Source organism: Ambystoma mexicanum, chromosome 11 (assembly GCF_040938575.1).
Source record: "Ambystoma mexicanum isolate Mex_15411 chromosome 11, UKY_AmexF1_1, whole genome shotgun sequence".
Taxonomy (NCBI): Eukaryota; Metazoa; Chordata; class Amphibia; order Caudata; family Ambystomatidae; genus Ambystoma; species Ambystoma mexicanum.
This window is the reverse complement of record NC_090934.1, coordinates 309388284-309414740: the sequence shown is the minus strand read 5'-3', so window position 1 is coordinate 309414740 and position 26457 is coordinate 309388284. Positions and strand designations below refer to the sequence as shown.

Sequence of the window (26457 nt, the reverse complement as noted above, 5' to 3'; positions counted from 1 at the left end):
TCGATCTACACAATCGGGGGCTGTAACTGCTGACCTGATTGTACTTCGCCCTTATCCCCCCCCATCCACGCCCCCCCCCCTCTTTCTCCCCCGTGGCCCCAAACCCCTGCACTTTGCGTTATCGCACTTGCACGATCTGAATGACACAAGGCTTGGTAAGATTTTGTCCTTGTCTTGTCGCGGCTAGAAACACTTGTGTACAGGCGTGTTATAAATGACATGTATCATAGCTCGGTGCAGTGTACCTATCTACAGCTCGCAAAATGAGCCTGACTGCTGAAGGCGAGCGTCCCCAGATAGCACAATCCTCCCCGCAATGAGAAACAATAAAGGACTCTCCCAGGATGGGAATAAGGCCAGGACAAAGTGTGGGTGAGCTTAAATGGGAGTTTTTCAATCAAAATAGCGCATGCAAAGAACTCTGCAAACTCCGAGAGCGCTCTGTCTGACAATAGCAAAGACAGGCGTATATATTTGCAAAAAACGTCATAAGAACCTACGTACTTTAGGGGGCACAAGTTCGTGGGGATTGGGTGGCGATGACTAGCTATAGGTGCTGCTGCGAATTGGTTTGCTGCGGCTGGAGGACGTCACTGGTTACCCTCGTGGGTTGGGCTGGGCCTGGCAGGTCCGCTGGGCTCATCCGGACGGTGGTGTTGTGCCAACCGCGATCAGTGTCAGAGATGAATGCCTTTCCTGACTTTTTGCCCTAGGGCCACGCACACCGCAGTCATTCAACATTGCAATATTATCTTCCCTGGTAAATCTTCAATAGGTTATTCTACTGGTTAATGCAACACAGGAGGAATGCACCTAGAGTGGGGTCCGTTGGCGATTCATCAATACATGGTTACCACCGTCCTGTTGACCGGGTATCGGAGGTCGTGGGGTTGGGTCTCGGGGCATGGGACAGGCGGTCCATGTCATCATGTCTTGTTAGAAGTCATTATGGATGTGTTCTTGTTATGTGTCCTAATTTTACAGGGGCCATTAACCTAAGGTGAGCCGGCGGGTCGTGGAGTCTAAGAAAGGGCGCCTTTGGATCTGTGTTTTAAGGCCGGGGTTTACTGCTGAGTTGTAAATAATTCATGTGGCAGGCCGTGGGGGGCAGGGGGGGAGAATGTGAATGCTTGAAGCGGCCCCAGCCAAGTTGGGGGAGGTGGAGCAGCACGGCACAGGCCTCTGCTTTTTCCTCTGGAGGGCTTCACTGGGAGGAGGGGGAATGGCCTTGCATGTGTTCACAAAGTTATTTTCCTCGTGTGTTGCAGACTTTAGGTGGAAGAGACATAAACATTCCAAAGCTCACGTTTTTTGACATTGCTAGTGCCATCCATATGGCCAGTTTGAGCACATTACTCGTACACTACGTTTTTAACAACTACAACATTTTGTTATATGCTTATACATGCGCGGTAAGTCAGGTAGTAGTAAGGTTGGTGGAGCACGCAGGAACAACCCGCCAATGAGACTGACGGCAGTGGCACATAGTGGGCTTGGACACACACATATGGTGCATTTTCGTGCACCCCTTACATGAGCCCTCAATATGGTTGCATTTGTCTTCCTTTACACTCTAGCAGCATTAGTTCAGTTTTGTCGCGGGACCGTGGGGTGCAGTCTTCTTGATAACACACATAACATGAAAAAAAAACCCGGGACGCTTGTACCATTTGAGCCTAGCTACAGGGACGTGGGTGCTTCATCCCTAATGTCATATGAGCAACCATTCTGCCATTTTCATGTATTTACAGGTTTTTTTTTTTTTAGTCAGAGAGGTTGCGGAGGGAACACTTTCATCACAGGTGGTTTGCTCATTAGTATTTGGGGACTCTGCTTTTGTCAGGGGACCTTTGTACAATTCTTTTCCACCCAGGCCCTGCTGGCCGGGTCATGCTGGAAACAGCGCTACACAACGGAAGGTGAAATGTTAGTGTTGGTATCTAACACTAGCTCATGTCCGTCTGTTCGTGGGAACGGGCTCTCAGCGGATCTGCCAGGGAGCTGTGGCCACAGGGAGAAGTGACACTCTCCAAGGGTGGGGGCCGTGCTGCGGTGCACAGGGCTCAAGCCATTCTTATTAGACAAAATGGTTTCCAGGGCCTAGCTAAATTCAGCAGGTTTGGTCAATGTCTTCAGCCGGTGCCCCACCCACCACCTGGTGGCAGGAAGGACACCTGATGAGCCATGAACCTCACCGGGGGAGAAGAGGCATGGGAAGGGGGGGTCTCCTAGACCAGTCCTCCCAAACAGTTCTCCCCCTTTCGTTACTTAAGTAACGAATACTTTAAATCCTCCAACCTCCTGCACTCTTCCTCATCGACTATAGCGTCATCCCATGCAGGGGTGCTTTTTATGGGCATCCATGCCCTGCACGCTCCTCGCAGGCTTTCACCTCTCCTAGCATATTCATCTGGGGTACAAGTCAGGTATATACAGCCGCTATCCCCTTCTAGGTCCACCCACACTTCCTCATACCATTCAAGTACACAAGGCTCTTTAATTGTAGTGTGCCATAACTTATCTACTATATCCTTGTCGTGGTACATGGGCACCATCTGGAATCTTGACGTGTAATCTGTTCCCGTTTGTACCTGTGCTTCCTGCATAGTTTGTATCGTACCGCGGGCGTTGCCCATTGTCACCATCATCATTGCACCATTCGACACTGCGTTGGCACAACATCGAAGACCCACCTGGCATAGGAAAAAAATGAAAAGGAGGAACACTACAGCCGGCATCAAAAACTTGTCATTTCCAGCCATGATGGGACCCAGGAGAAGATATTGTCGAACCATGTACTTTCTTCCACTCCTCCTTTCATTTTCATTCTTTCTCCTAGGTTATGCACTGCTTCGATCACATGGGACAGGGAGCCCATTATCTGCATCTTCAGAAGGTACGAAAGTGCAGCAGGCACTTCCAATTTTTCGGCAAACACCTCCGTCCATTGCTGTCAACAGGTCCAAGACATACCTGTTCTGCATGGTCATTAGCCACAGTGCTCGCAGTTCCACTTTTATTACGTTGAACCCTTCTTCAGTGTCATTTGCCAGTTGGATCAGTTCCCAACGTGTGATTTGGAGCCGCTTTGCATTTGCACGTGCCTGGATGCTTGGGACGAGTGAGGCAAAGAACGTTTCTGCAGAGCTGAATAATCGATATTTATCCGGGATCTGTGCCAGCAGTACTGATAATGCTTTTGATATGTAGTTCGATGATCGTCTATTTCGGGACAGCGCCCCTTCCTTGTTTCCGGAGGACAGGACATACACTTGTGATTCTGCAGTTGGTTGGGCCCCACTCTGTTGAGGTTTTCCTTGCGTCTCTCTGCCCCCATCAATGAACAGCTGCCACCCCACGATTGTGGTAGGTGTAGGTATGCTTGGTTGCCACATACCCAATAGGTATCCTTTGGGGCCGCTGTCCTTTTTCTCATATCTGGGATGGTGAGGGTCTTGTTACAGTTCTTGTTTGCCCCCATGGAGGTTCTCCCGTCTCCCTTGAAACACAGTTCATAGTTTATTTCTTTCTGCAGCTTGAAGGGTTTTTCGATGGCCGTTACCCAAGTCAATTTTGAGATGTGTTCCTTCCATATGGGTGTGCATGTCTCTTCTATCCATTGCAGTTTCTCTGGTGCCACACCCCACAGTGCTTCAGCCTTGCACATTATTTCTTCGTCCTTCCACTTGTTGTCCGAAAAGTGTCCCTTGTATTATAAAAAATGGCTCCTCCAAACATACCACTCCTACTGCCTTTGGGTAACAGGTCTTCTCGTTCTGCAGCATCCTAAAAGTTACCTCATGTGCCTGGAAGGTCTTCTTAATTCTGCACAACGTGAGATGTAGGAGACACTGGGCATCGACAATAGGCAACTCTTTGGGTAACAATACTTTGGGTGTACCTGAAGCATGGGGAATGAGGGAGCAAACATAACAGCTCTCGTTCGTTGTTTGCTTAGCCGTTGCACTCATGTCCGCATACCATGTTTGTCTGGTGGGGGTGTCGTGGGTCTTCCATTTTGTCTAGTCCTAACCCATAATATTCATCATACTTTCTCCTCCCCGCCTCCCTTTTCCGTCTGTTATTTCTTATTTCCCAGCCTCATGGGCGATGGACAGCGTGGGCCCCCCTTCCTCCTTCTCGCCCCCTTTGCCCAATTATCATATAATATTTCATATCTCACTGTTATTTCTTCATTCTCCTTCTTTATGCTATCTGGCAGTGTGTTTTTGGTTACGGGAGTGGGCCGGCTGGTGGGGGTGTTCTATAACCAGGATATGACAGAGGGGTTACGATCATTTAGACTGCGGGTATTGTAATTAGATACCTTTGGCGGGGAAATTGTGCTGTTTTGCATTTTTCCCTGCAGACCTTCATTATGCGAGATAGCAACATTGGATGGTGTTGTGTAATATCCCCATACCAGTTTAGTTCCATCCCATACCAAAAAATCACCTTCTTTAGTATTTACAATTGCTGTTTCATTTGTCACATTAGTCCCGTTAATCCCTCCCCCCTCGTTCATCTCGATAGAGATGAACGCTATGAACCAATACGTAACCAGTTCAAACATCATTGTAAAAAATAATGTAATACATATTGACAATCCACACTCATACGAATATCTACATCTCTCAGCTAAAAATTCTCTATATCTAATAAATCTATCCGTTGCGGGCTGCCCGTTAGTTGCCATGGTAGTTCCTGTTTGAGATATAAAAGTGCATTAAGTGCATGCATGTAAACATTTTGTTGGCACTACCAGTGCCAAGATATCATGGAAGGGGAATAGGAGTGGGTAGGGGAGGGGGGTTGGGATGTACAGAGAAGGGAGCATACAACATACATAATCTTTACATTATTATTTTCCACATAAACCCATTATTAATATTCTTTTTTATTTATTTTTTTATTTTTTTCAATCCTTCATCATTATAGACAACCTGTAATATAATGTTTTTCGTTAAGTTTTCTCTGGCATGTATACTTCATTCACACATTTTTTGTATTCACTCATCATTTTCATTAGCATTGTTTGCTGTTGTCTGTGCCTCCTCGTCCACCTCTTCCTGCACACTATTATATGCTTTTCGTACATCCGTCAGATGTATCCAGTACTTCAGGCCCTTAACTTTTACCGCCGTAGGGGTGCAAAATACCACTTCATATGGTCCGTGGAACCGTGGTGCATTCTACCGGCGCACAAAGCTCCGGACATAAATGAACTCTCCCGGCATCAGTTGTACCGGTCTTTCAGGTTCCGTAAGGGACTCCGTTGTGTTCCCTTCTTCCCTTGTGAATGGTGGTGAGAGCTGCTTTGATATTGCGCGCGCTGCCCTAGTTAACTTTTTCAGGTATTCTGTGAACTCATCTCCCAATATTGTGGCGCTTCTGTGCGCGTCTGAGTGTTGACGCAGTGGGGAGTGTGCTGTGTGCATTGGTCTCCCTGTCACGATCTCGTGCGGGGACAAATGGTGGTCCTTGCTTGGCTGATTCCTCGGCTCAAACAGCGCAAGGGGCAAACAGTAAATCCAATTTTTCTTTAATGAGAAGCACAATTTGGACAACCTCCCTTTTAACAGTCCGTTCATCTTTTCTACCACGCCATTACTTTGAGGATGATAAATCGAGCACAATTTATGTTTTATTCCCAATAATGTCGTCACTTCTTTGAAGAGCTCGTTCACGAAGTGAGTGCTGTTGTCTGAGCGAATTACGTCGCAAATTCCCCAGCGCGGGAATACTTCCCTTACTAAGAACTTTGCAGCGCTTTTAGCATCAGGTCGTGCACATATGCCTGCTTCCACCCACCTCGAGAATGGGCACACAACCACAATCATGTAGCGTGCGCAATTACACCGTTCTCCCATATCTGCGTAGTTAATATGCAACTCCCTGAAGGGTCCTACTGGTTTTGGAATTGTTCCCCTGAATGTACGTAACGTCATTCCAGAGTTGTATATCTGCCACATTGTGCACTCCATTGTCAATCTTGATACGTGTTCCTGCAGACACGGCACAAACCAGTCTTCTTGTATTTCTGCTGCAATGTGTTGTTTGGTGTTGTGTGCTGGAAAGTGTAATTGTTGAAACGCTATTTCTAATAGTTTGACTGGCATTACCACTTTCCCTGAATTAGTTTGTCGCCATAGTAAGTCTGTTGCTGATTGGCTGCACCCTCGTTTTACCCACATCATTTTTTCATCGCCACTTGCTCTTTCCTGTAGCTCTAGTATTTGTGGTATGGGCATCGCATTGTATCCTTCTGGGAGCTCTTCGTTTGTCTTGTGCTGCAGCATGTACTCACCTGTTTCATGTTTTTGAAAGTATGAGGCTTCCTTGGCAGCAGCGTCCGCTGCCGCGTTTCCCAAAGACACAAAGTCTGTGTTGGACGTATGTGCTTGGCACTTCACTATTGCTACTACTGTTGGATCTCGTAGGGCCTGTATTAACTCCTTCAGCAACTCTGCATGTTGCACTGGAGTCCCATCTGCTCTTCGAAACCCCCTCCGCCCCCATCTTGCCAGACCTCCATGTACTGTTGTCATGTAAACTGAATCTGTGTATATTGTTACTGCACAACATTTAGCTGCATGTAGTGCTTCTATTAATGCAAGGAGTTCCGCTGCCTGTGCTGAGAAATGGGATGGAAGGCGATACTGCACTAGTGTCTCATACTCGCCTTCTTCTAACCTCACCACTGCCAGCCCCACATGTTTCTCTCCCGTGTCCATGTCAATTGATGCCGACCCATCCACAAAGTACACCTCCCCCTCGCTCAGGGCATTCTCGCACACCACTGTGTCCTCTCCTCTTTTCCCCTGTGTAAGTCGCACAATCGTGTTCCTGCATGTCCTCCAGTGTGCATGCTTCTGTAATGAATGTTGCCGGATTCACTGTCCTGCATCGTACCACATTGATATTGGCGCTCGACAATATTATCTCATAGGCAGTTGCTCGCTGTGTGGTCAGTGTACTTTTTGATCTCTCTAGTATTGCAAATAATGAGTGTTCCACAAACAATGTGACAAGGCATCCCATTACTATTGTGGCACTTTTCTCAATGGCGAACGCGGCGGCGGCGAGAGATTGCTCGCACGCGAAGTGTCCTTGCATCGCCGCATCCAAGGTGCCACTATAGTAAGCCAACGGTTTGTGTCCTAAAGAAGTCTTTTATGTCAGTACAGCTGTCATGAGTGTTCCCTTACAATGTGAAAATAGGAAAAACTTGCGTTCATAGTCAGGGTTGGCGAGTACTGGAGCACTCGAAATCAATTCTTTTAGTGACTTGAATGAGTCACTCATCTCTTCTGACCACTCTATTTTCCTGTTCTCGTGTTGTGCCTCCTTGAGTGCTTGCAGTAATGGTCTGGTGTAGGCTGCATAATCTAATATCCATGCTCTGCAATAATTGCACATTCCCAAGAATTTCTGCATCTCCTTCACTGTTGTGGGTTCTCTTACTGATCTTATTGCTTCTACCCTGTCAGGGATTATTCTTTTTCCGTCTTTTGATATCAGCTGCCCTAAGTATAAGACCTCTTCCTGACAGTATTGTAGCTTTTCCTGGTCCACTTTGTACCCCTTGTTTGCCAGCAGTGACAGGAGTGTTACTGAGTCTTTTCTGCATGTTTCTTTATTCTGTGCACAGACGAGCAGATCGTCTACATACTGAATGATGGTGCTTTCAACTGATAAATTACCCAGGTCTTCGTGTAGAATGCGATTGAAGATGCTTGGGCTCTCACAGTATCCCTGTGGTAGTCTGCAATGTTTGTATCTCTTTCCCCCTAATGTGAATGCTGTCGGGTATCTGCTTTCTTCTGCCAAGGGGATGGAAAAGAATCCGTTTTTCAAATCGACCACTGTGAAATGTGATGCCGTTTTTGGGATACTGCATAATATTGAAGCAGGGTTCGGGACCAAAGGGAACTCTGTATGACGTCATTTAAGAGGCGTAAATCCTGGATCATCCTCCAAGCCTCTCCCTTTGCTTTTTTAATCGGGTAGATGCAGCTGTTGCATGGTGAGTTTGAAGGCACTATTATTCCCTGAGCCAATAATGCATTTGTCTCTTTTATCCCTTCCTCCGCTTCACGGGACAATGGATATTGCTTTACTCGGGGCAGGATTGCCCCTTGTTTGAGTTTTATGACCACTGGCGTCACTCCATGCAACAACCACACATCATGGGGGCCTGTGGTCCACAAATTGTTTGGCACCAGTCGCATGTCATCATCAAAAAATGGCGGTGGTGTTCCCACCACTGCCATCAACTGGACAGGAATTTGTCTAGCCTGAATCAAAATGTCACAGGGCATTGCTATTTCCATTATTATTTAGCCATCACTGTCTGAATCAGAGAAGAGATCCTCATCAGATAAGTCTCGTAAGGCAATATTGGTGTTGATGCACAGTACAGTGCGCCATTCACATCCATCTATGTCATCCCAATCACTGCAATCCTTTTTGCTGATACCTGTACAGCATGCAAGTCTAATGATACCACTGACCCTAGTGCTATGACTGGGCGCACTATTGGGCGGAAGATGAATTCCGCGGGTATTCTCCAATCCAGCATTTTTAGCTCAGGAACTACTTGGGCCAGTGTTTTCAACCCTTCAATAAACATTCTTTCGTCCACTGGCAGGCCACGTATTTCCGGAGCAGTTGTTTGAGCCTGTACTACCAACATTACACGTAATGGGCATATTCCTGGTGTTGAACACACTATTCCCCTTTCTGTGAATAATATTGTCATGTTTAGCTTGCTAAGAAGGTCCCTTCCTAGCAAGTTTATTGGCGATTGTTCGTAGTACAGTAAGGGTGTTTTTACAGTTTTACCTCCTACTGTCACATCCAAAGCTTCTGTGTAAGGAACTTCAATTACAGCCCCAGAGAACCCCTGCGTCTCTAACTTCCGGTTAGATAACGGAAACCGGCCCTCCCTAATACATGATTTCTCCGCTCCCGAATCCACCATGAATATGAACTGCTTGTCTCCTATCTGCGCCCCTACCAATGGTTCCTCTGCTGCATCGTAGGTGGTAGATAAGACAGGACACGCAAGTGTTCTCTGTGGGCTGTCCTATGCGGGGTGTCTCATAGCCCCCCTTGTTGAACACACTCCCTGAAACTACTGATACACCACTATAGGGGGCTGGTGCTGGGGCTTCATTTGCTGTTGTGGCGAAAGGGTTGCCTGGGGTGTAGTGCATAGTGTCATTGTTCTGCGGGTGATTCTGTGTTCTGTATTGGTGTCCCTGCCGTTGCTCAGGGTACCCCTGCCCTGGGTCCCTTTGTTGTTGTCCCATTGGGAGACCATATGGGCTCCCCGGATGAGGATGGCCATAGTGTTCTACCTCTGGAAACCCGTTGTTTGGTCTACTCCTGCACTCTCTGGAAAAGTGTCCCCACCTCCCGCAGTTCCAACAACTTTCTTGCGTACCTATGGGACCTTGCCATCCGCTTCCTCCCATTCCCCCTTACCCTTGTCTGCCCCCCCCTTCGGCCCCTGTACCCACCTCGTCCCCCTCGAGGGGCCCAATCTTGACACTGCGGGCCTCCACTGTGCTCCTGCTCGTTCCACTGCCGTGGCCATACTCCTGCCCAATTCGTTGCCATCCTCCCCTGTATTGCTACCAGCCCCTCCTCCTCTTCATCTCCCTCCCTACTGTGTGGGAGCGCGGCTACTGCTGCGGCGACCTTCACCAGCTTTGTTTGTACTAGTTTCGCTTCATCTGCCAATCTTCTCTGCGCCACCTCCTTTTCCCTTTCTTTGATTCATTTACAGTGGTGAGCTATTATGCTCTGAATTTCGGGCCAACCCTTTGCTTCAATACCTGCTATTTAGTCAAGTGCTTTTTGGGCCTCTTTTGGGAGCCCCCTCTTTATTATAAAATAGAATAATGACGTTGATTGATACCAGGACGTGCCCGTTTCGGCTCTCCACATCTCTTGGACTCGAAAAATGTAATCCATAGCATCTTCCCCGTCATTCATTGTACACTGCATTACTGACTGCAAATCTGGGGTATCTGGAAACGTTTCCCGCAAGGCATCCCACACCTTCCCGCAAGGCATCCCACACCCTGGCACGTACTGTATTGAAAGAGGCACCATCATGGCGATCGCAGTCTAACGTTACTCCCGGGAAGCCAGCTTTTACCCATACTCTGTCAGCTTGATCCCCAACTGCTAATACTAGCAAACTCTTCACGTCGCCTATTGCTAGAGGTACCCCGGCTGTGTGTTTCTCAAAGGCATATATCCAATTGCTTGCCCCTCCTGATAACGGGGGTAATAATTTTAACAAATTGGCCTTATCCATCTGAGCCCAGGGTATGTAATTCGGCCTCCCTCCTCCTCTATGTATCAATGGGAGTTGTAACTTCCCCTTTGTCGTTGTATCTGCACTCACCTTTACTCCTGATTTTCCTAATGGCGCCATTTTTCCCAACCTGTTCCTTAGTCGCCCTGTCCACTCCTCGTCCATCGTTCTCATTGAGCATGCGCTATCCAACTCCTCGCTTTCCCCTCCCATTGCCACACTTAGCCTTTCACCTTCTTCTAAGTCATCCCCTATATCGCACAATAGCTCCTCTCTGCCTCCTGGGGTCCTTACCTCATCACCAGTACACCCCTCTCTTCCCTCTAGTTCAATTATCCGTGTTGGTTCTTCTATCCTAAACAGTATTTCTCCTTTTTTCCATCCTTCTCCAAATGTCCTATTCTCACTCTGAGCTCCTGATGCAGGCTCTGATCTAGCAGTGCTGATTGCAGTCCGCTTACACATACTTTTAATTCTCGAGAGCTCATCTCTGGCTATAGAGAGTCTGAATTCTAGATCCCCTGTCAATTTCTCTATATCCACCCTTGGTGTACTTACCTGCTCTCGTTCCCTATGACTCATATGGTGGGGGTGCAGTTGGCCCTTGAGCGTTAGTGGTTGTCGTTGGGGGTACATAAGTTGGGTCACTATATCCCTCTGCGGGCACTGGCTTATTTAGTATTGGGTACAGCCTAGTTGCCTCTATCGGTGGCTTCTCTTCTAGAAATACCTTGTCATCTTTTGGTATCAGTAATGGATTGTAGGTCAGTGTCTGATTCTCTTTTCTTAGGTGGGGGGATTTCTTCAAACAGTCTCCATAGGTCTAATATTTCTCTCCTATTGTGTAGCTGCTTCCCCTTATATTTCAGACGAATGCATGTGGCTACCATATCTAAGACGCTCTTGTCAAATGATCCCCCTTCTAGCCATATCTGAGGTAACCCTTCTCCCTTCAACTCTGTGATCCACTGGTCATGATATTTCTTAATCCGTTCCGCTTACCCAGATAGGCTCTTACAAATATGTGATGAGGGTGTTTCTGCCCCCATACTTCATACTTACTGGATGCTAGTGTACCTCTCTATGTATATCTGTCTCTTAATATGGACGTATCACCACAAGAATTCATGTACTTTATGTCTCGTTGGGCGTGTTTTCCCGCCACCTGTACAGTATGAGAATGGCTGCACGCAGCCTCTATTCTATACTCGTTAGGGGGCACGTACAAGAGCAAACCATCAATGACTGTGACAATTGAATCCAGCAGATCAAGGAAATGTACACTCACTTTACCACATTACACTCTTCATTCTGACATTTTTCCTGGTCACACTTACCGTAACCATACGACAATTACGTATTTCTGACCACCTTTACCCACTTATTATATCAAATATGTTCTGACATATACAATTCACACACACACACTCATGAGCATCACTCTATTCGCAGCCTAGTTTGTCCTCCCTTTCCTCCCTTGCCAACTGTCCCTAACCGTCTTAATCTGATATACATATATATATATATATATATATATTTGTCTTCTAGTTCTGATGTAAAATTATTTTTCTACTCACATTATATCTGTTTGTACTAACCCGCTTTTATTTTCCCGTAAACCCAGAGAGAAAAATAGAAATAGTAGCAGTCACTAATGTATTTTCCGTGTCTTCCTTTGCCAGACACCTTTCTCATATTCCACTTCTTCATATATTCCCAGTAGTAGTCAAGATAGCACTATGCGGCGCCGCCTTCCACCCCCTTGTGGAGCTAGGTTCCTGTCTCTTTATCTCTGTTCACCTCTTAATCCTAATGGCCATATGCAAAGAAAAAGCAAAAAGTTTCGGATGGTCCTTAGTAGACCCAAAGTGCCCCCCTTTCAACCAGCCTCGTTCCCTGTCCTATATTTCCTCCCCTACTCCCTTTATGGTCACTCGCACTTAATACTCACGTGCCCGTCTTGAACCGAGAGTCTCCAAAACTGGGTCCGTCCAGGCAGTGTTGCCGTTTGCTCAACAGTCAGCCCCGGCTCTGGCGAGCGGTACTCAAAGGGGATTTTTCAACCGGGATCCCGATTTTCGTGCCAAAGGGGATATATATATATATATATATAGATATAGATATAGATATAGATATGAAATTAAAATCACGCTTTCGGGGTCACCACTGAAGGCGAGCGTCCCCAGATAGCACGATCCTCCCCGCAATGAGAAACAATAAAGGACTCTCCCAGGATGGGAATAAGGCCAGGACAAAGTGCGGGTGAGCTTAAATGGGAGTTAATCAATCAAAATAGGGCATGCAAAGAACTCTGCAAACTCTGAGAGCGCTCTGTCTGACAATAGCAAAGACGGGCGTATATATTTGCAAAAAAGTCATAAGAACCAACATACTAAAGGGGCACAAGTTCGTGGGGATTGGGTGGCGACGACTAGCTATAGGTGCTGCTGCGATGTGGTTTGCCGCGGCTGGAGGACGTCACTGGTTACCCTCGTGGGTTGGGCTGGGCCTGGCAGGTCAGCTGGGCTCATCCGGACGGTGTTGTTGTGCCAACCGTGATCAGTGTCAGAGATGAATGTCTTTCCTGACTTTTTGCCCTAGGGCCACGCACACCGCAGTCATTCAACATTGCAATATTATCTTCCCTGGTAAATCTTCCAATAGGTTATTCTACAGGTTAATGCAACACAGGAGGGGGATGCACCTAGAGTGGGGTCCGTTGGCGATTCATCAATACATGGTTACCACCGTCCTGTTGACCGGGTATCAGAGGTCGTGGGGTTGGGTCTCGGGGCATGGGACAGGCGGTCCATGTCATCATGTCTTGTTGGAAGCCATTATGGATGTGTTCCTGTAATGTTGCCATAATATTGGGTGTCCTAATTTTACAGGGGCCATTAACCTAAGGTGAGCCGGCGGGTCGTGGAGTCTAAGAAAGGGCGCCTTTTGGATCTGTGTTTTAAGGCTGGGGTTTACTGCTGGGTTGTAAATAATTCAGGTGGCAGGCCGTGGCCTTGGGTGCTGCGGGGGGGAGGGGAGGTGTGGAGGGATGTGAATGCTTGAAGCGGCTCCAGCCAAGTTGGGGGAGGTGGAGCAGCGCGGCACAGGCCTCTGCTTTTTCGTCTGGCGGGCTTCACTGGGAGAAGGGGGGGAATGGCCTTGCATGTGTTCACAAAGGTATTTTCCTCATGTGTTGCAGACTTTAGGTGGAAGAGACATAAACATTCATATAATATACAATACTCATTGAGTCTTTCCAAAGCTCACGTTTTTTGACATTGATAGTGCCATCCATATGGCCAATTTGAGCACATTACTCGTACACTACGTTTTTAACAACTACAACATTTTGTTATATGCTTATACATGCATGGTAAGTGAGGTAGTAGTAAGGTTGGTGGAGCACGCAGGAACAACCCGCCAATGAGACTGACGGCAGTGGCACACAGTGGCCTTGGACACACACATATGGTGCATTTTCGTGCACCCCTTACATGAGCCCTCAATATGGTTGCATTTGTCTTCCTTTACACTCTAGCAGCGTTAGTTCAGTTTTGGCGCGGGACCGTGGGGTGCAGTCTTCTTGATAACACATAATATGAAAAAAAAAACCGGGACGCTTGTACCATTTGAGCCAAGCTACAGGGATGTGGGTGCTTCATCCCTAATGTCATATGAGCACCCATTCTGCCATTTTCATGTATTTACAGGTTTTTTTTAGTCAGAGAGGTTGTGGAGGGAACACTTCCATCACAGGTGGTTTGCTCATTAGTATTTGGGGACTCTGCTTTTGTCAGGGGACCTTTGTACAATTCTTTTCCACCCAGGCCCTGCTGGCCAGGTCATGCTGGAAACAGCGCTACACAACGGAAGGTGAAATGTTAGTGTTGCTATCTAACACTAGCTCATGTCCGTCTGTTCGTGGGAACGGGCTCTCAGCGGATCTGCCAGGGAGCTGTGGCCACAGGGAGAAGTGACACTCTCCAAGGGTGGGGGCCGTGCTGCGGTGCACAGGGCTCAAGCCATTCTTATTAGACAAAATGGTTTCCAGGGCCTAGCTAAATTGAGCAGGTTTGGTCAATGTCTTCAGCCGGTGCCCCACCCACCACCTGGGCCCTGGTGGCAGGAAGGACACATGATGAGCCATGAACCTCACCGGGGGAGAAGAGGCATGGGAGGGGGGTCTCCTAGACCAGTCCTCCCATACATTGCTCTACCGCTCTACCAAGGTCTCTGAGTAATACAGACTGATACTAATGGTTGGTGGATCTACAAACCACTGAGATAGCTTAATAAAGTCTCACCTCCAACTGGGACTTTAGGAAAACTCCCTTAATGGACAGTGAAAATAGTTTGCCTTGTTCTCTGTTCACTCCTGCTGATGCAAGCATAGGCTGTAACCGCAGACACTGCTGATGTTTCTAGGTTGAGTGGATTGCCTCCTTGTGTGTACCTCTTTGTGGCAGTACCTGGCAGGTCTGCCAAAACAAATCGCTAAAGGAATTGTGATACGAGTCTGGAACCCACATTGACCAGATTATACGAGAAAAGCCAGGGGAAGGGAATCCTTCCCCCTGGTGTCGTGAACTGTGAAAGTAAAAACCAAGAGTGAGAAAAAAGCCAAGGGAGTCATTTCCCCCATGACTGTGTTAAGATACCTGGAGAAGGGTGGCATTCTCCAGGAACCCAATGGTGAAGAAGCAACTATGGGCAATAAGGAATGTTGGTGTGTGAACAGGAACTTTACCTTTTTGAGTTTAAATTGAGAACTTTACTGCTTTTTGGCATTACAACCTGGAACTTTGTTTTTTGCCTTGGATAGGGGTTGAGACCTGGGGAAGGGAGTCATTCCTTCGAGTAAATGTCACACCAGTAACTGGGACTGTGATCTGCTGTCCAGAAGAATGGAGCCATTCTTCTGGACCAAGAAGATCCACTACCTCTTTAGTTTAGTTGTAAGTTGCAACGGCATCCTGGCGGATCCATTGGCACTTTTAGTTGAGGTTGGAGAAAGTTGGGTTTTCTCTTTAGCTTCATTTTCATTAGTAATAAAAGGTTATGACAGCAACCATGCCACCCGTGCGTCCGTCTCCTCCTTCAGAACCCTTACACCCTTTGCTATTCATATGGGGTACTTTTACACCAACCTAATAGTATTTTAATGTGATTACACTGTTACCTTTCTTAGGCGCCCATGAGTAATATTTTATTTGCTTCTTTTAAAGTCATACTTGACACTGCTGTGTATCAAAATGACTTGCTACTGTGTTTCCCATCTTGTTTCCTTTTGTATCATACCTTTTCTAGGAGTGTAATGAGACCTTATGGGTTTGGTAGTATTAGGCTAATTGTTATCCTGACTTTTGGGGACTTTGTTTATAAATATGAAGCCCTTTTTATCACCTTCAGATGCTATATGGTGTGCATTTGTATCATGTATGTTAGAGATTTAAGTAATTACCATGACTGTGGTGTATGTTGGTATATCGGGTCCTGATCATGACTGTATTAGTGTCCCTTTTTTTTTTCATCACCTCTTAGCCTTGTATTGTTCCTACTACCTCTACCACAATCCATGTAGTTTAGGCGTCGTCTTAGCTGGCCACTACTGCTTTTATACCTATACCTATGCTATTTTTTTTTTATCCCAAAGTATATATTTAGCATATGAAAATTCTAAATGAGATTTATAATGGTGTATGTGGTTTAGTATTCCTGAGGAGTACATACTTGGAGGCGGGCTGGTGGAGGGGGAGGGGAGGTTGGAGACTGTAGTGTTAGTGTTTAACTGTACCAAGCCTGCATTCCTTCCTCTTGTTAGGTAAGGATTGGTGCAGTCACACTGTGTGAGACTACACACCACTTATCTGCTTGGTATTAGGTAACCCACCTTTTGGTATAGGTCTGTACAACACAAGTTAGGCTATCTCAAGAGGGGTAAATGTGAGCTGTAGGGAAAGAAAAAAGGTTACAGTTTCTCAGTACATGTGAGGACAGCTAAATCCTCCAATAAGTCTTGATAAGCCTTTCCCAGCCGTAATGGTATACAACAAGCTACCCCCTATGAGGGACATACCTTCTCAAAGTCAATGGACTAGAAGAGTACCTTTGGACAGCCAAAGTCATTTGGGACACAATCTATGGATCTGATGCACTTCTTGGATCAAAGTCTTGCACAAAGTTAGAGAGTTGAGTAAAATCACTTGTAGGGTCACACGCTGTTAAACTTGTGAGAAGGGAGTTAAAATGGACAAAAAAAAGCCAATGCAATTCCCAAGTGAGAAGAGTTTGGCTAAAGGCAATAAGGTAAGTACCCCAAGCCTAAACAGTACTTCCGATTTGAAGAATATTGGTCCAGCTGGATTCTGTCTTGCTACAGGGGTGCAGGCCCTGGTTCCTGAGCCTCCGTCATCGGGACAAGAGGGAAAATGTCTGGAGGGCTCCTGCGGCAGTACTCCGGAGGTCGTCTGCAGCTACTGGCTCTTTTCGGTTCAGCAGCATTTTGCGGTTTCAGCGCTCAGCAAACTGCATCGATGCAGATCTCGGACACTGGTTGGACTCTTTGTTCCCTCGGTCCTGCACTCTGGTGAGTGGACTCTGGATCTGGAGGTTCCTGCTTCGAGATGGTCCTTAGGAGTCTCCTGGAACTTCAGGTCGGATTTCTTCCACGGCAGACGTTGCACTCGACAACAGACATGCGACCCTTGGTATTGGGCTTCTGAATCAATGCAGAGGCACAGCAAGTCTGGGGATAGTGATCCAGTGGAGTTTGAATCGGGTTAGTTGGTCCCACTAACCCAAGGGGAGTAGTCATTCCACTTTTACAGGTTTCCCCCATTCATGCACATCACACGGCAGGGTGGCTATCCTGCAAGGCCAGCCAGCCAGCCAGCCAATCGGGACTAGTTGCATTCAGGCATTCCTAGAGACAAAGGACGGGGGAGTTTCCAGACCCTCCCTCACATCCTGTCCCCCAAGACACACTGCAGCCAGAGTGGGGCTTCAGGGCTGAAGCCCACCAAAGGCAAGACAAAAAAACGGGCTCAAATCTGTCTCGAAGCACCGAGTAAAACCCAAGAAAGAGCTAACAAACAGAAAATTGACTAAAGAAAGACTGGGTTACCATTTTGAGAAAATGGTAACCTATGGGTGCTGTACTGCAGCTGAGGGTTCATTCAGCCTGCAGTAGGAAAGCACAATGGTAGGAAAAAGTAAACCACTGCCACCAGCCATTTAAAGTAGTGAGGGTAACATAAAAATGTTTCATGAGAAACTACGATAAGGGGCTACTAGGAAACCCCCCCCCACCCCACCCCACCCCCCCAGCACTCCGCATAAGATGTGTGCTGGACCTACTAAGAGAAAAGGTAAGTAAAGTCAATTTCACTTTACTCTTCTTGGGAACTGTAGCTCACACAAGAAAAGGTATTTAAACCTTATGAGAAATCTAAAGTATTTCTCTGTGACACTGCACTGAAGGTAATGCGTGTCACCATACAAAAAGCAGATGCCTATGGAGTTTGTCAGACTCCAAAAAAAGTGAAAACGCACAAATCCAAATCCGATAAAACGCACGAGAGAGTGAAAAGAGGTCTCACTCAAGGGTTAAAATGTAAAAAGTCCTAAGTCCAGCAAAAGAGCTGGGAGTCTGAGGTTGAAGGGAATTGGCACAGAAATAAAAAATTCTCCCTAAGACCTCTCGAGCTAAGCTTTGCTCCTCTGACACCACGATCAACATAGAGCAGACTGGTCTCTTCTTTTCATTGGAACCTTGTTCCGCATTAGGATGGTTTTCTCCACAGCCCTCCGGTGAGGGATGTAAAACAATCTTCCTAACATACGTGCTGCCTCTCATCCGTCTCAAAGGGGGAAATTAATAAAGGCAATGTGTTGGTACTTTAGTCCTCAATATTTCTTTTTTCTTTTGTTTTGCTTACGGAGATGAGCACAGCCATTTTTGAAGAAAATAAGTTATTTGTGTAATTGATGAGTTGTAATATTTGTATTGTCATTGTAGGTATGGGACCTCCGTCAGAACAAGTTAATGTACATGATGCGAGGACATGCAGATTCTGTGACTAGCCTGAGTATAAGTGCAGAAGGATCTTATCTGCTTTCCAATGCCATGGACAACACGGGTATGTATACATAACAGAACATGTGTTTGACTGAATGGTGCTCATTTCATATTAGTTAGTGCAAAGGTCAGTAAAATTGTCTTAAAATGAACCAAGCAGACAAAGTACGACATCAGATATGTCCATTCTCTGGCCTGTCCATGGGGGCATACCCTTGAACACTACTTCCTGCTTGTCATCACAAGGAACTATAAAAATTCCTTCCCATGGAAAAAGAATAAAATAAATCTGAATGTAGATTGCAATATATCCATTCGTAGAACATTGCATTTATGCCTGAACCTTCAGTTGCTTAACACCCTACAGCGAGGACGCACTCCTTTCAAATTTGGTTCAACTTACACCATTTATGATCATGTTCTAGTCTCCCTCTGAAGCAAATTAGATGCAATAAGTGATGGATCCTGGATGGCGGATGAATCAAGGCAATCATACCTTGCTGAGGGAATTGCTCAAACTTAAATACAAGACTCCAGAAGAAAAATTGGAATATACCTGTAAAAGTGAATGAAAAATATAATCATTAAAAGAATCAAGATTAAGAAAATAATAATAAAGAAATCTCTCCTGAAGAACCACAGCTAAAGCTATGGGGAAACACGTGTTGGGAGATAAACTAATGTTATAAGGATGAAACATAAGATTTGAATGTATGTATGGATCAAATACATGGAATAAATATAATCACTTGAAAAACTGACTGCATATTTTTTTTCTGGGATGGCTCTTCTCGGGAGTACCAACTTTATTATTCACTAGTAAGTGATAGAATACACTTGTCATGCACATGAATGGTAAAGCAGTTTGTTGCGTACAGATTTGACGCATCTCTTTACTGAAACATGTCCGAAGGACACGAAAAGTAACTTTTCCCTCATTATCGCTAGCCACCACAGTTTGGTTCTGGCATCTGACTTCATGTGAATCACTGGTGCTGCTGTCCTGTTCTAGAACCGTCCAGTAACCAAAACCACTGCCTAGCCAGCCCCAAACCGGACCTCTACTTCAGCCACTCCACCCACGCCACATGATTCACACACATGGGGCCAACAACAGAAACAAATGACACCAGTGAGTGAGTACCCCATGAGTGGTTACTTAGAAAATCTGAGTTTGAGGTCTCAGTGCCCACCCCCCCAGCCCAGAGCAATACACAAACAAGGCGCAGAATTCCTACGATAAACTACGCCTACATCAACCCACAAGAACACTGAGATCAAGCACCGACATCCTCCTAGAACCAAAAACCTATAACAGAAGAAAACTCGGAGGATCCTCTTTCGCTCACCAGCACCGAAAACCTGGAATGACCTACCTAAGAATATACGGAACACAACAAACCACCAAGCATTCAGGAAACTCCTCAAATCATCTCTTCACAGCGTAACCTCAACAGCACTAGAATGCCCACTCCATTAAACAATGATGAAAATAACACCAACCTTGGTCATTCTAAAATGGACCAGCACTGAACCCAAAGAATGGACCCCACGACAGACCATAAGATATCGTGGGAAATAGCCACAAAAGGAGGTCACCAAAGACTGATCACATACTCGGCCCGAGGCGAATGCCCTAAATGACTCATCCACTCCCTCCTGGACGTACCATATCCAAACCGCCAGCAGACGCATTTAGACAAAGTTTGAGAGGAGTCCACTACACCATCCCAGCACCCAAGGAGGATAATAGACACCCAACCCACATTAATCAATCCATCAGCATTGGAACACCTACAGAGCGTGTTAGAACAGCACAGGGAGCGCCTCACACAATCCAAAACGCGGCCAGACGTAACTCCTTTGCCCACCCTGGTGAGATTGGGAGGCTTGGCGAGCGCCACACTCGGACGGAGTTCTGAATGTCAACATGTTAAACTTCATAAAACCCACTAACACCATTTCTGCAGACTTATCTCACTCAAAAATCTCACACAACCATCTCTCGCACGCACTTTACAACACTGCAACAACACAAGCAACACCGACAGCACACGAGGACTGACATCGATCCGATACTTGCACCAGCACCCGGTGTATACCGAGTTGAAGCTGCCAACAGAACACCACTCCTCACTATCCTACTCCCGCTTCACCTACTAACCAATCCCACCTTCTCGTTTGCAGATCCGCCAGAGCGCCTGGGGACCAACTCCGTTGGTGACGGTGCGCGGTAAAAATACACAAATACCTTTAACATATTTGGAAAGCCCTTTCCCAGCCTCTGCTTTTGTGGGGAAAGTAGGCATCTGTCTGTGGGTGCTGGGTCTGTCTGGTTCCTGTCCACATCCAATCTACAGTGTGTTTGTTGCTAGTAGAGTGTTTGGCCAGTGGCTGCTTTAGATGGGACATTCCCTGTCAGTTTGAATGGTGCAGATCCTTAGCATTGGTGGACCTGGTGGCCACTCCGGTCCAAATCTTATATAAAAGGATGTCTCTTCTAGTAATTCCTCAAATCATTGTTGAGCCAAGACCCCTATGAAGAAGTGCAGCCCACTGAAGACCCATGGATTACCTTTGCAGCTGACCGTAATCGACTCCAGTGCAGTCCAGTTGGAGCCCTGCTCATCTGTCCTGATCTCAAGAATGCCCTTGTTGCTTTGACCCCTGGATCAGCGGGCACAACTAGTCCCGACCCCCTCCTTGAGAATCTGTGCCTTCAGAGTCTTCTGTAGTGTCCCTGCTCCACCCAGTGGACTGACGAGCTCTCTTCTGTGCTACTTTGCTGCACCGGTTTGCTGCACCGGGTCCATCCTTGGAACTTGGAGGATCCCTAAGTTGTGCTACTTGTCTCCTGCATTTTCAGCCTTTCAGTCCCAGCGGAAGCCGTGCAGGGCCTGCTCCTTTGTTTGCAAACCAAAGTTCGCCTGTTTGTGCTTGAGTGTGGGAACTTCTACCGAATTCCACTTTCTTCATGTCCTGGAGAGGCCCCACGGAGGTGTGCATCTCTTCGTGCCAATGGTATCTAGCTGTCTATGCCTCAGAACTGTATCACCAGAGCCTGAACACTGTTAGGATAGTTTTTCTGAAGTCCAACTAAAACCGTTCAACTAAGGCAGTACAAGACTCCACTCTTAGTATAAGGCTGTACCATCTGAGTTCATGGTAGCGTAGACAGAGCATCCAGGCGTATTTTAGGATGGAGAGAGGGCTGTAGAATCGGTACAAAAGAAATTGTAATACAAATGGTCCAAAGAGAAACAAACACTATGTATTGTACAAATGAATGGTTAATTTAAATAAAAGTAGGCCCAGATAAATCGTGGGGGGAAAAAAGTACTATCACATTATATAAAACCACAATTATAAGAACACAACACTATGCTTGAAGGTACACAGACCAAAGCATACAACCTTATTTGGAACACCTAACAGTAGTTCTAGGGAAGTCCATCCTTTTCATATGCATTCAGTATAGGTCGCACCTATTCTTGGCGAGTAAAAACCAAAGGTTACTTTCAGATTACATGCAGTAATTCAAGAGTAGCAGACCCTACCAGTTGTACCGTGATGCTCAGTAACAAATCGGTCAACTGTACAATATACATTTTGTGAGTAGTAGAACACTTATTCTAGGTACAGTAAAAACCTATAACTATTTTTGTGATAACACAGTTAAACTAGGTGAGTAAAACCTAAGGATGTAATATTCAATTACAGGTGCTTTTGAGATCAGTGAAACACAGATTGAGATAAGCGGTAACTCTTGTAACTTATTTTTGGATGGCACACAACTAACGCAAGGTAAGTAAAACCATACATTTTTTCAAGGAGCTATTAACAACTTGGGGCAGGTATACACCTTTTTTTGTGTCGGTCTAAAACAGACCTGGGAAAGCAAAACCCAATGTTACACTTTATGAATGACTCCGTTATTCTAGGTAGGTAAAACCTATTGCAGACTTATTCTAGACAGGCTAACAGCAAGTAAGAGGAAGCAAGACCCAGTTGGGGGACACTCTTACAATTATCCTTACAGGAATAATAAAGTGAAACCAACAGCATTGCTTTTGGGAAGAGGCACAACCAAATCAAAGTAATCTACCCTTGCATCTACTTTTGTTAAAATGGCAAACTGTTTCTAAGGAAAGATGTTGCATATACTTAGTGCAACACACATTCAAGGTAAGAACTTTTGTAACTGTTAACTCTGAGTTAGTTACCAACCAGCTTTTTTTGCATGCAAGTAACTTTTAAATAAGTATTCTCTTTTCTAGGCAAAAGGCCCATTCCCTTAAGTCTCTGCCTTATTCTTGGAGCATGAGTGTTCTCAGTGTCAGAAGAGTCATCACTAGGGCCTAGTGTCCAACAAGCAGTGTCAGGATAGGTTCTCAAGTAGCAATAGAAAGACTGTTCAAACAGGTGAGTATTTTACTTTAGAGTTAGAGGATCCAGGAGCTTCACAGAAGATACCCTAGGAGGATTCCAGCAGTGGGACTGGGTGAACTGGACGAGAGGACTCCCAATCATAAACGCCCCAAAACTACACAGGAATCACAAGACACTTTAGGTAAGTAAATACCCAAGCCAGCACAATACCTCAGCACAGAAGATTTTGCAGCAGGAGAACTTCAGTATCTGCAGCCAAAACACCTGGTTGGTGGATTCCTTGTTGTGATGACTGAAAACATGACCTTGGATGGGACTTTGCAGCGGGGATGAACGGGGAAGGCTCTAGGCAAGGTTATTCTCACGGATGGATGCAGCTATGTGGATTTGGTGCCTTTTACAGGAGCACAGAAGACAGAACATCGCCAGTCGGATTCTTGTCGTTACAAAGTTCCTCTGGTGAGGTGACTTTTCGGACTTGATTATTGTCTCTGGAGATCCAGCAAGATGGCCACAAAGTTTCTAATTCGGAATTCGGAAGACCGTGCACCACACAATGGCTTGAGGTCCTAGGGTATTGCAGCCCCACAAGGTCTCAGCACGGCGTGGGATGGCTCAAAATGCAGGTCTTCATGAGTCTAGTGCGTCTCACCAGGCTCTTCGTCAGCGGACTTTGTTTTCGGAGTCCCCAGGTCGATTGGAAGGAAGGGATACAGCAGGCTCAGGTTACACAGCAGGCTCAGGTTACACAGCAGGCTCTCCAGCCGCTGGAAATCGTCTCGGCTGCTTTTCAGCCATCCTCTTTGGTTTTGGTTCCAGTGTTCGACTTGTCTTCAGCTTCCAGGTACGGAGTATTTAACAGGAACTACAGCACACCATCTGCATTCTCTCCCTCCATTTTACAACAAGGGGCGGTCTGGTTGCCCAATCAGGACAGCCAGCCCCCCACTGGGATTCAGGCAAGGAGAAAGGCAAAGGGCTGTGCTGTGGAAGTTTGGCCTCCTCCCTTGCTACGTGCCTTCAGGGACACCTGCAGAAGATAAAAAATCACACAAAGTAATTTTCCACCTAGAATGGCAGGGGAAGGAAGGACAACAAACACTAAAATGGTGAGAAACTGGCCCATTTTGGTCAAATGAGCACCCTTGGGTGCCTTTACTGCAGCTGTGAACACAGCCCACGGTAAATGTGCACCGAATTAGAAGGTATCATTGCCACCAGCCATTGAAGGTTAGCTTATCCCTGTAACAGAATTGTACAGCTTTAAAGGGGATACATTGTATCTGCCCAGCACTCCATATAAGGTGGGTTGTGCTGGTTTCACCTAATAAAACGTATCCAAAGATCCTTTCCACCCTTGGGAACTGTAGTTCTCTCAGGGTTAGCCAGAGAAAGATAAAAGGGGAGCCCCTAGGGCAACCCAGCAACAACAGGCACTTATTGCCAAAAAGTTGTCAAAGAGGATAACTTTTTAAAAGACAATCTGGAGAGTCTAAAAATTACACCCATGAAAAGAGTAATTGATTCTGCAAGTGTGGAAAAAGGTTCCCACTCGGAGGTATAAGGAAAAATAATCCACCAGTAAAGCAAAAAAGTTCTGTGGTTGACACAGGGCAGGAAAATTACCATTACTATGATAATCTTGCCTAACTAATACTAGGGTAAGTTATGCTACCTATTCCTGCACTGCCACATTCCATAAATTTACATGGGCTTAACGTCCTGTACCGATCTCCCCCTTGCCGGACTAAGATTGGTGATGATGGTCTGGTCAAGGAAACCCTGCCCCACCACCTCCCCTCAGCCCTTCCTTTGCATGGTGGTCCTGGGAGAGACACTTACCTGAATCTTTCCTGATTTATGGAACACGTCACCACAACCTCTGGCATTGAACAGTCCAATAGTAAACCAATGCAACTTGTGGAACCGGTTACCTTTGTGACACTAGTCCCCATTTCATATCCACGCTGGACTTCTAAAATGTAGGGTTTCAGTACTGAAGCCTGCCAAAGGTAAAACAAACAAAAGGGTTAAACATGGTATGGGGCGCAGAGTAAAACCCAAGAAAGACCTCACAAGAAATGGCGAAAGAAGAGTGGGGCCGTTTTGAAACAATGGTCACGCATGGGTGCTATACTGCAGCTGAGGATTCAGCCTGCGGTAAAAAAGCACAATGGTAGGAAAATTAAACCACTGCCACTAGCCATTAAATGTAGTGAGGATAACATACAAAATGTTACAAGAGAAAGTAGGAAAAGGGGCTACTAAGTAACCCCCAAGTACTCCACATAAGATGGGGTGTGCTGGACCTACAAAGAGAAAAAAGTAAGTAATTTCACTTTACAGAACAGTATTTTACCCAAGAAAAGCTATTCAAATCTTATGAGAAAAGGACTTCTCTGTGACACTGCACTGAGGGTGCTGTGCGTCAAATACAAAAGCGACACTGCACTGAGGTGCTGCTGAATTTAAGAGCCTGTTGCTGCCGACGACCTTCGAACTGCAGACGTCCTCCCTCTTGTCCCCACTACTGAGGCCCAGCAACACAGGATCTGCAACCAGGACAGAAGCCAACTGGATCCTCTTCTTCTAATCTAAGGTACTGTTCTCACTAAGGGGTACTTAACCTCTTGTCTGTAGCTTGCATTATCTCACTTGAGACTTGCAGTAATTTGAAGAGTTTATCTCAGCTACTTTACCATTTAAACATTTGGCGGCCAATCATTTAGGAGTGGTAACCATATTTAAACTTAGTTGTGCTTATTTACAGCAAACGCTCAGTGAGTACTCCGCAGTGAATCCCAGACACCCATTCATGTAACACACCAGATCTGGCTACGTCAGCCCTGAGCGCCCAGCTCGCTGAGGTCTCAAGAGTGCCATGCCCATATATGGCAGTTGCTTGCATGCTTATCAGGCAACCAAAGCCTTGTTGTCACATCTCATTGAACCTCTAAATCCAGTTTGCCATTTTACTGAGAATCTGCCAGGAACAAACATGTATTCAATGATCGCAAAATGGCTGCAACAGCATGCAGTCTTTTAAAGTATTGCACTTAACTCCCATCATCCAATGAGAACAGACAAGAAGCTGGACAGGGCCACGTGCACAGGGAAAGAAACTATGAATTCTGTTCAGTCACCCTAGCCTGACAGTTTTGGGGTACTCGCAGGGACTGGCTCCCTGACTTACATCGCCAGTGTGGCTCTTGATCAGGGCTCGCTAGGGGAAATGAGCTGGTGAAGCAGGAGTAGAAAAAAATGTAGAGTATCTCCCTCTTTAGGTTTTAGGGTTGATTCCTGCACATGGCAAAACTGGATGTCTGTCTATGGTGACCTGCATGCAACCCCTTCATGTAAGGGGTGTGAAATTGCTCATACTAGCGTCAGATAGTGCCAAACAAAGATAAAATAATGCTTCATCCAGGACAAACGTTTCTTGGAGCAACCTCGCATTGTAAAAATTGCTGAACACCTTGAAGGGCAGCTAGCATAGTCATTCCTGTCTGCCTTTTGTTTCTCGGAACTATTGACCCGTTTGACATAGTAGTGTGCAAGCATTCTTAGTTGAGGGGCCATTAAATAGTAGTGTGCAAGCAGTTTTAGTTGAGGGGCCATCTGGATATAGAGGACAACATATTTTCTTTGAAGCAGGATGATT

At 46.1% G+C, this 26457-nt stretch overlaps 1 protein-coding gene across 1 annotated transcript in view; it reads left to right on the top strand.

Moving 5' to 3' along the window:
• SNRNP40 (small nuclear ribonucleoprotein U5 subunit 40) overlaps positions 1-26457 on the top strand; it is a 175020-nt gene that overhangs the window by 87462 nt on the left and 61101 nt on the right. Inside the window, exon 6 of the mRNA XM_069623040.1 lies at positions 18348-18468. Coding sequence (XP_069479141.1) covers positions 18348-18468 — 121 coding nt within the window. The remainder of the gene's footprint in view (positions 1-18347; positions 18469-26457) is intronic.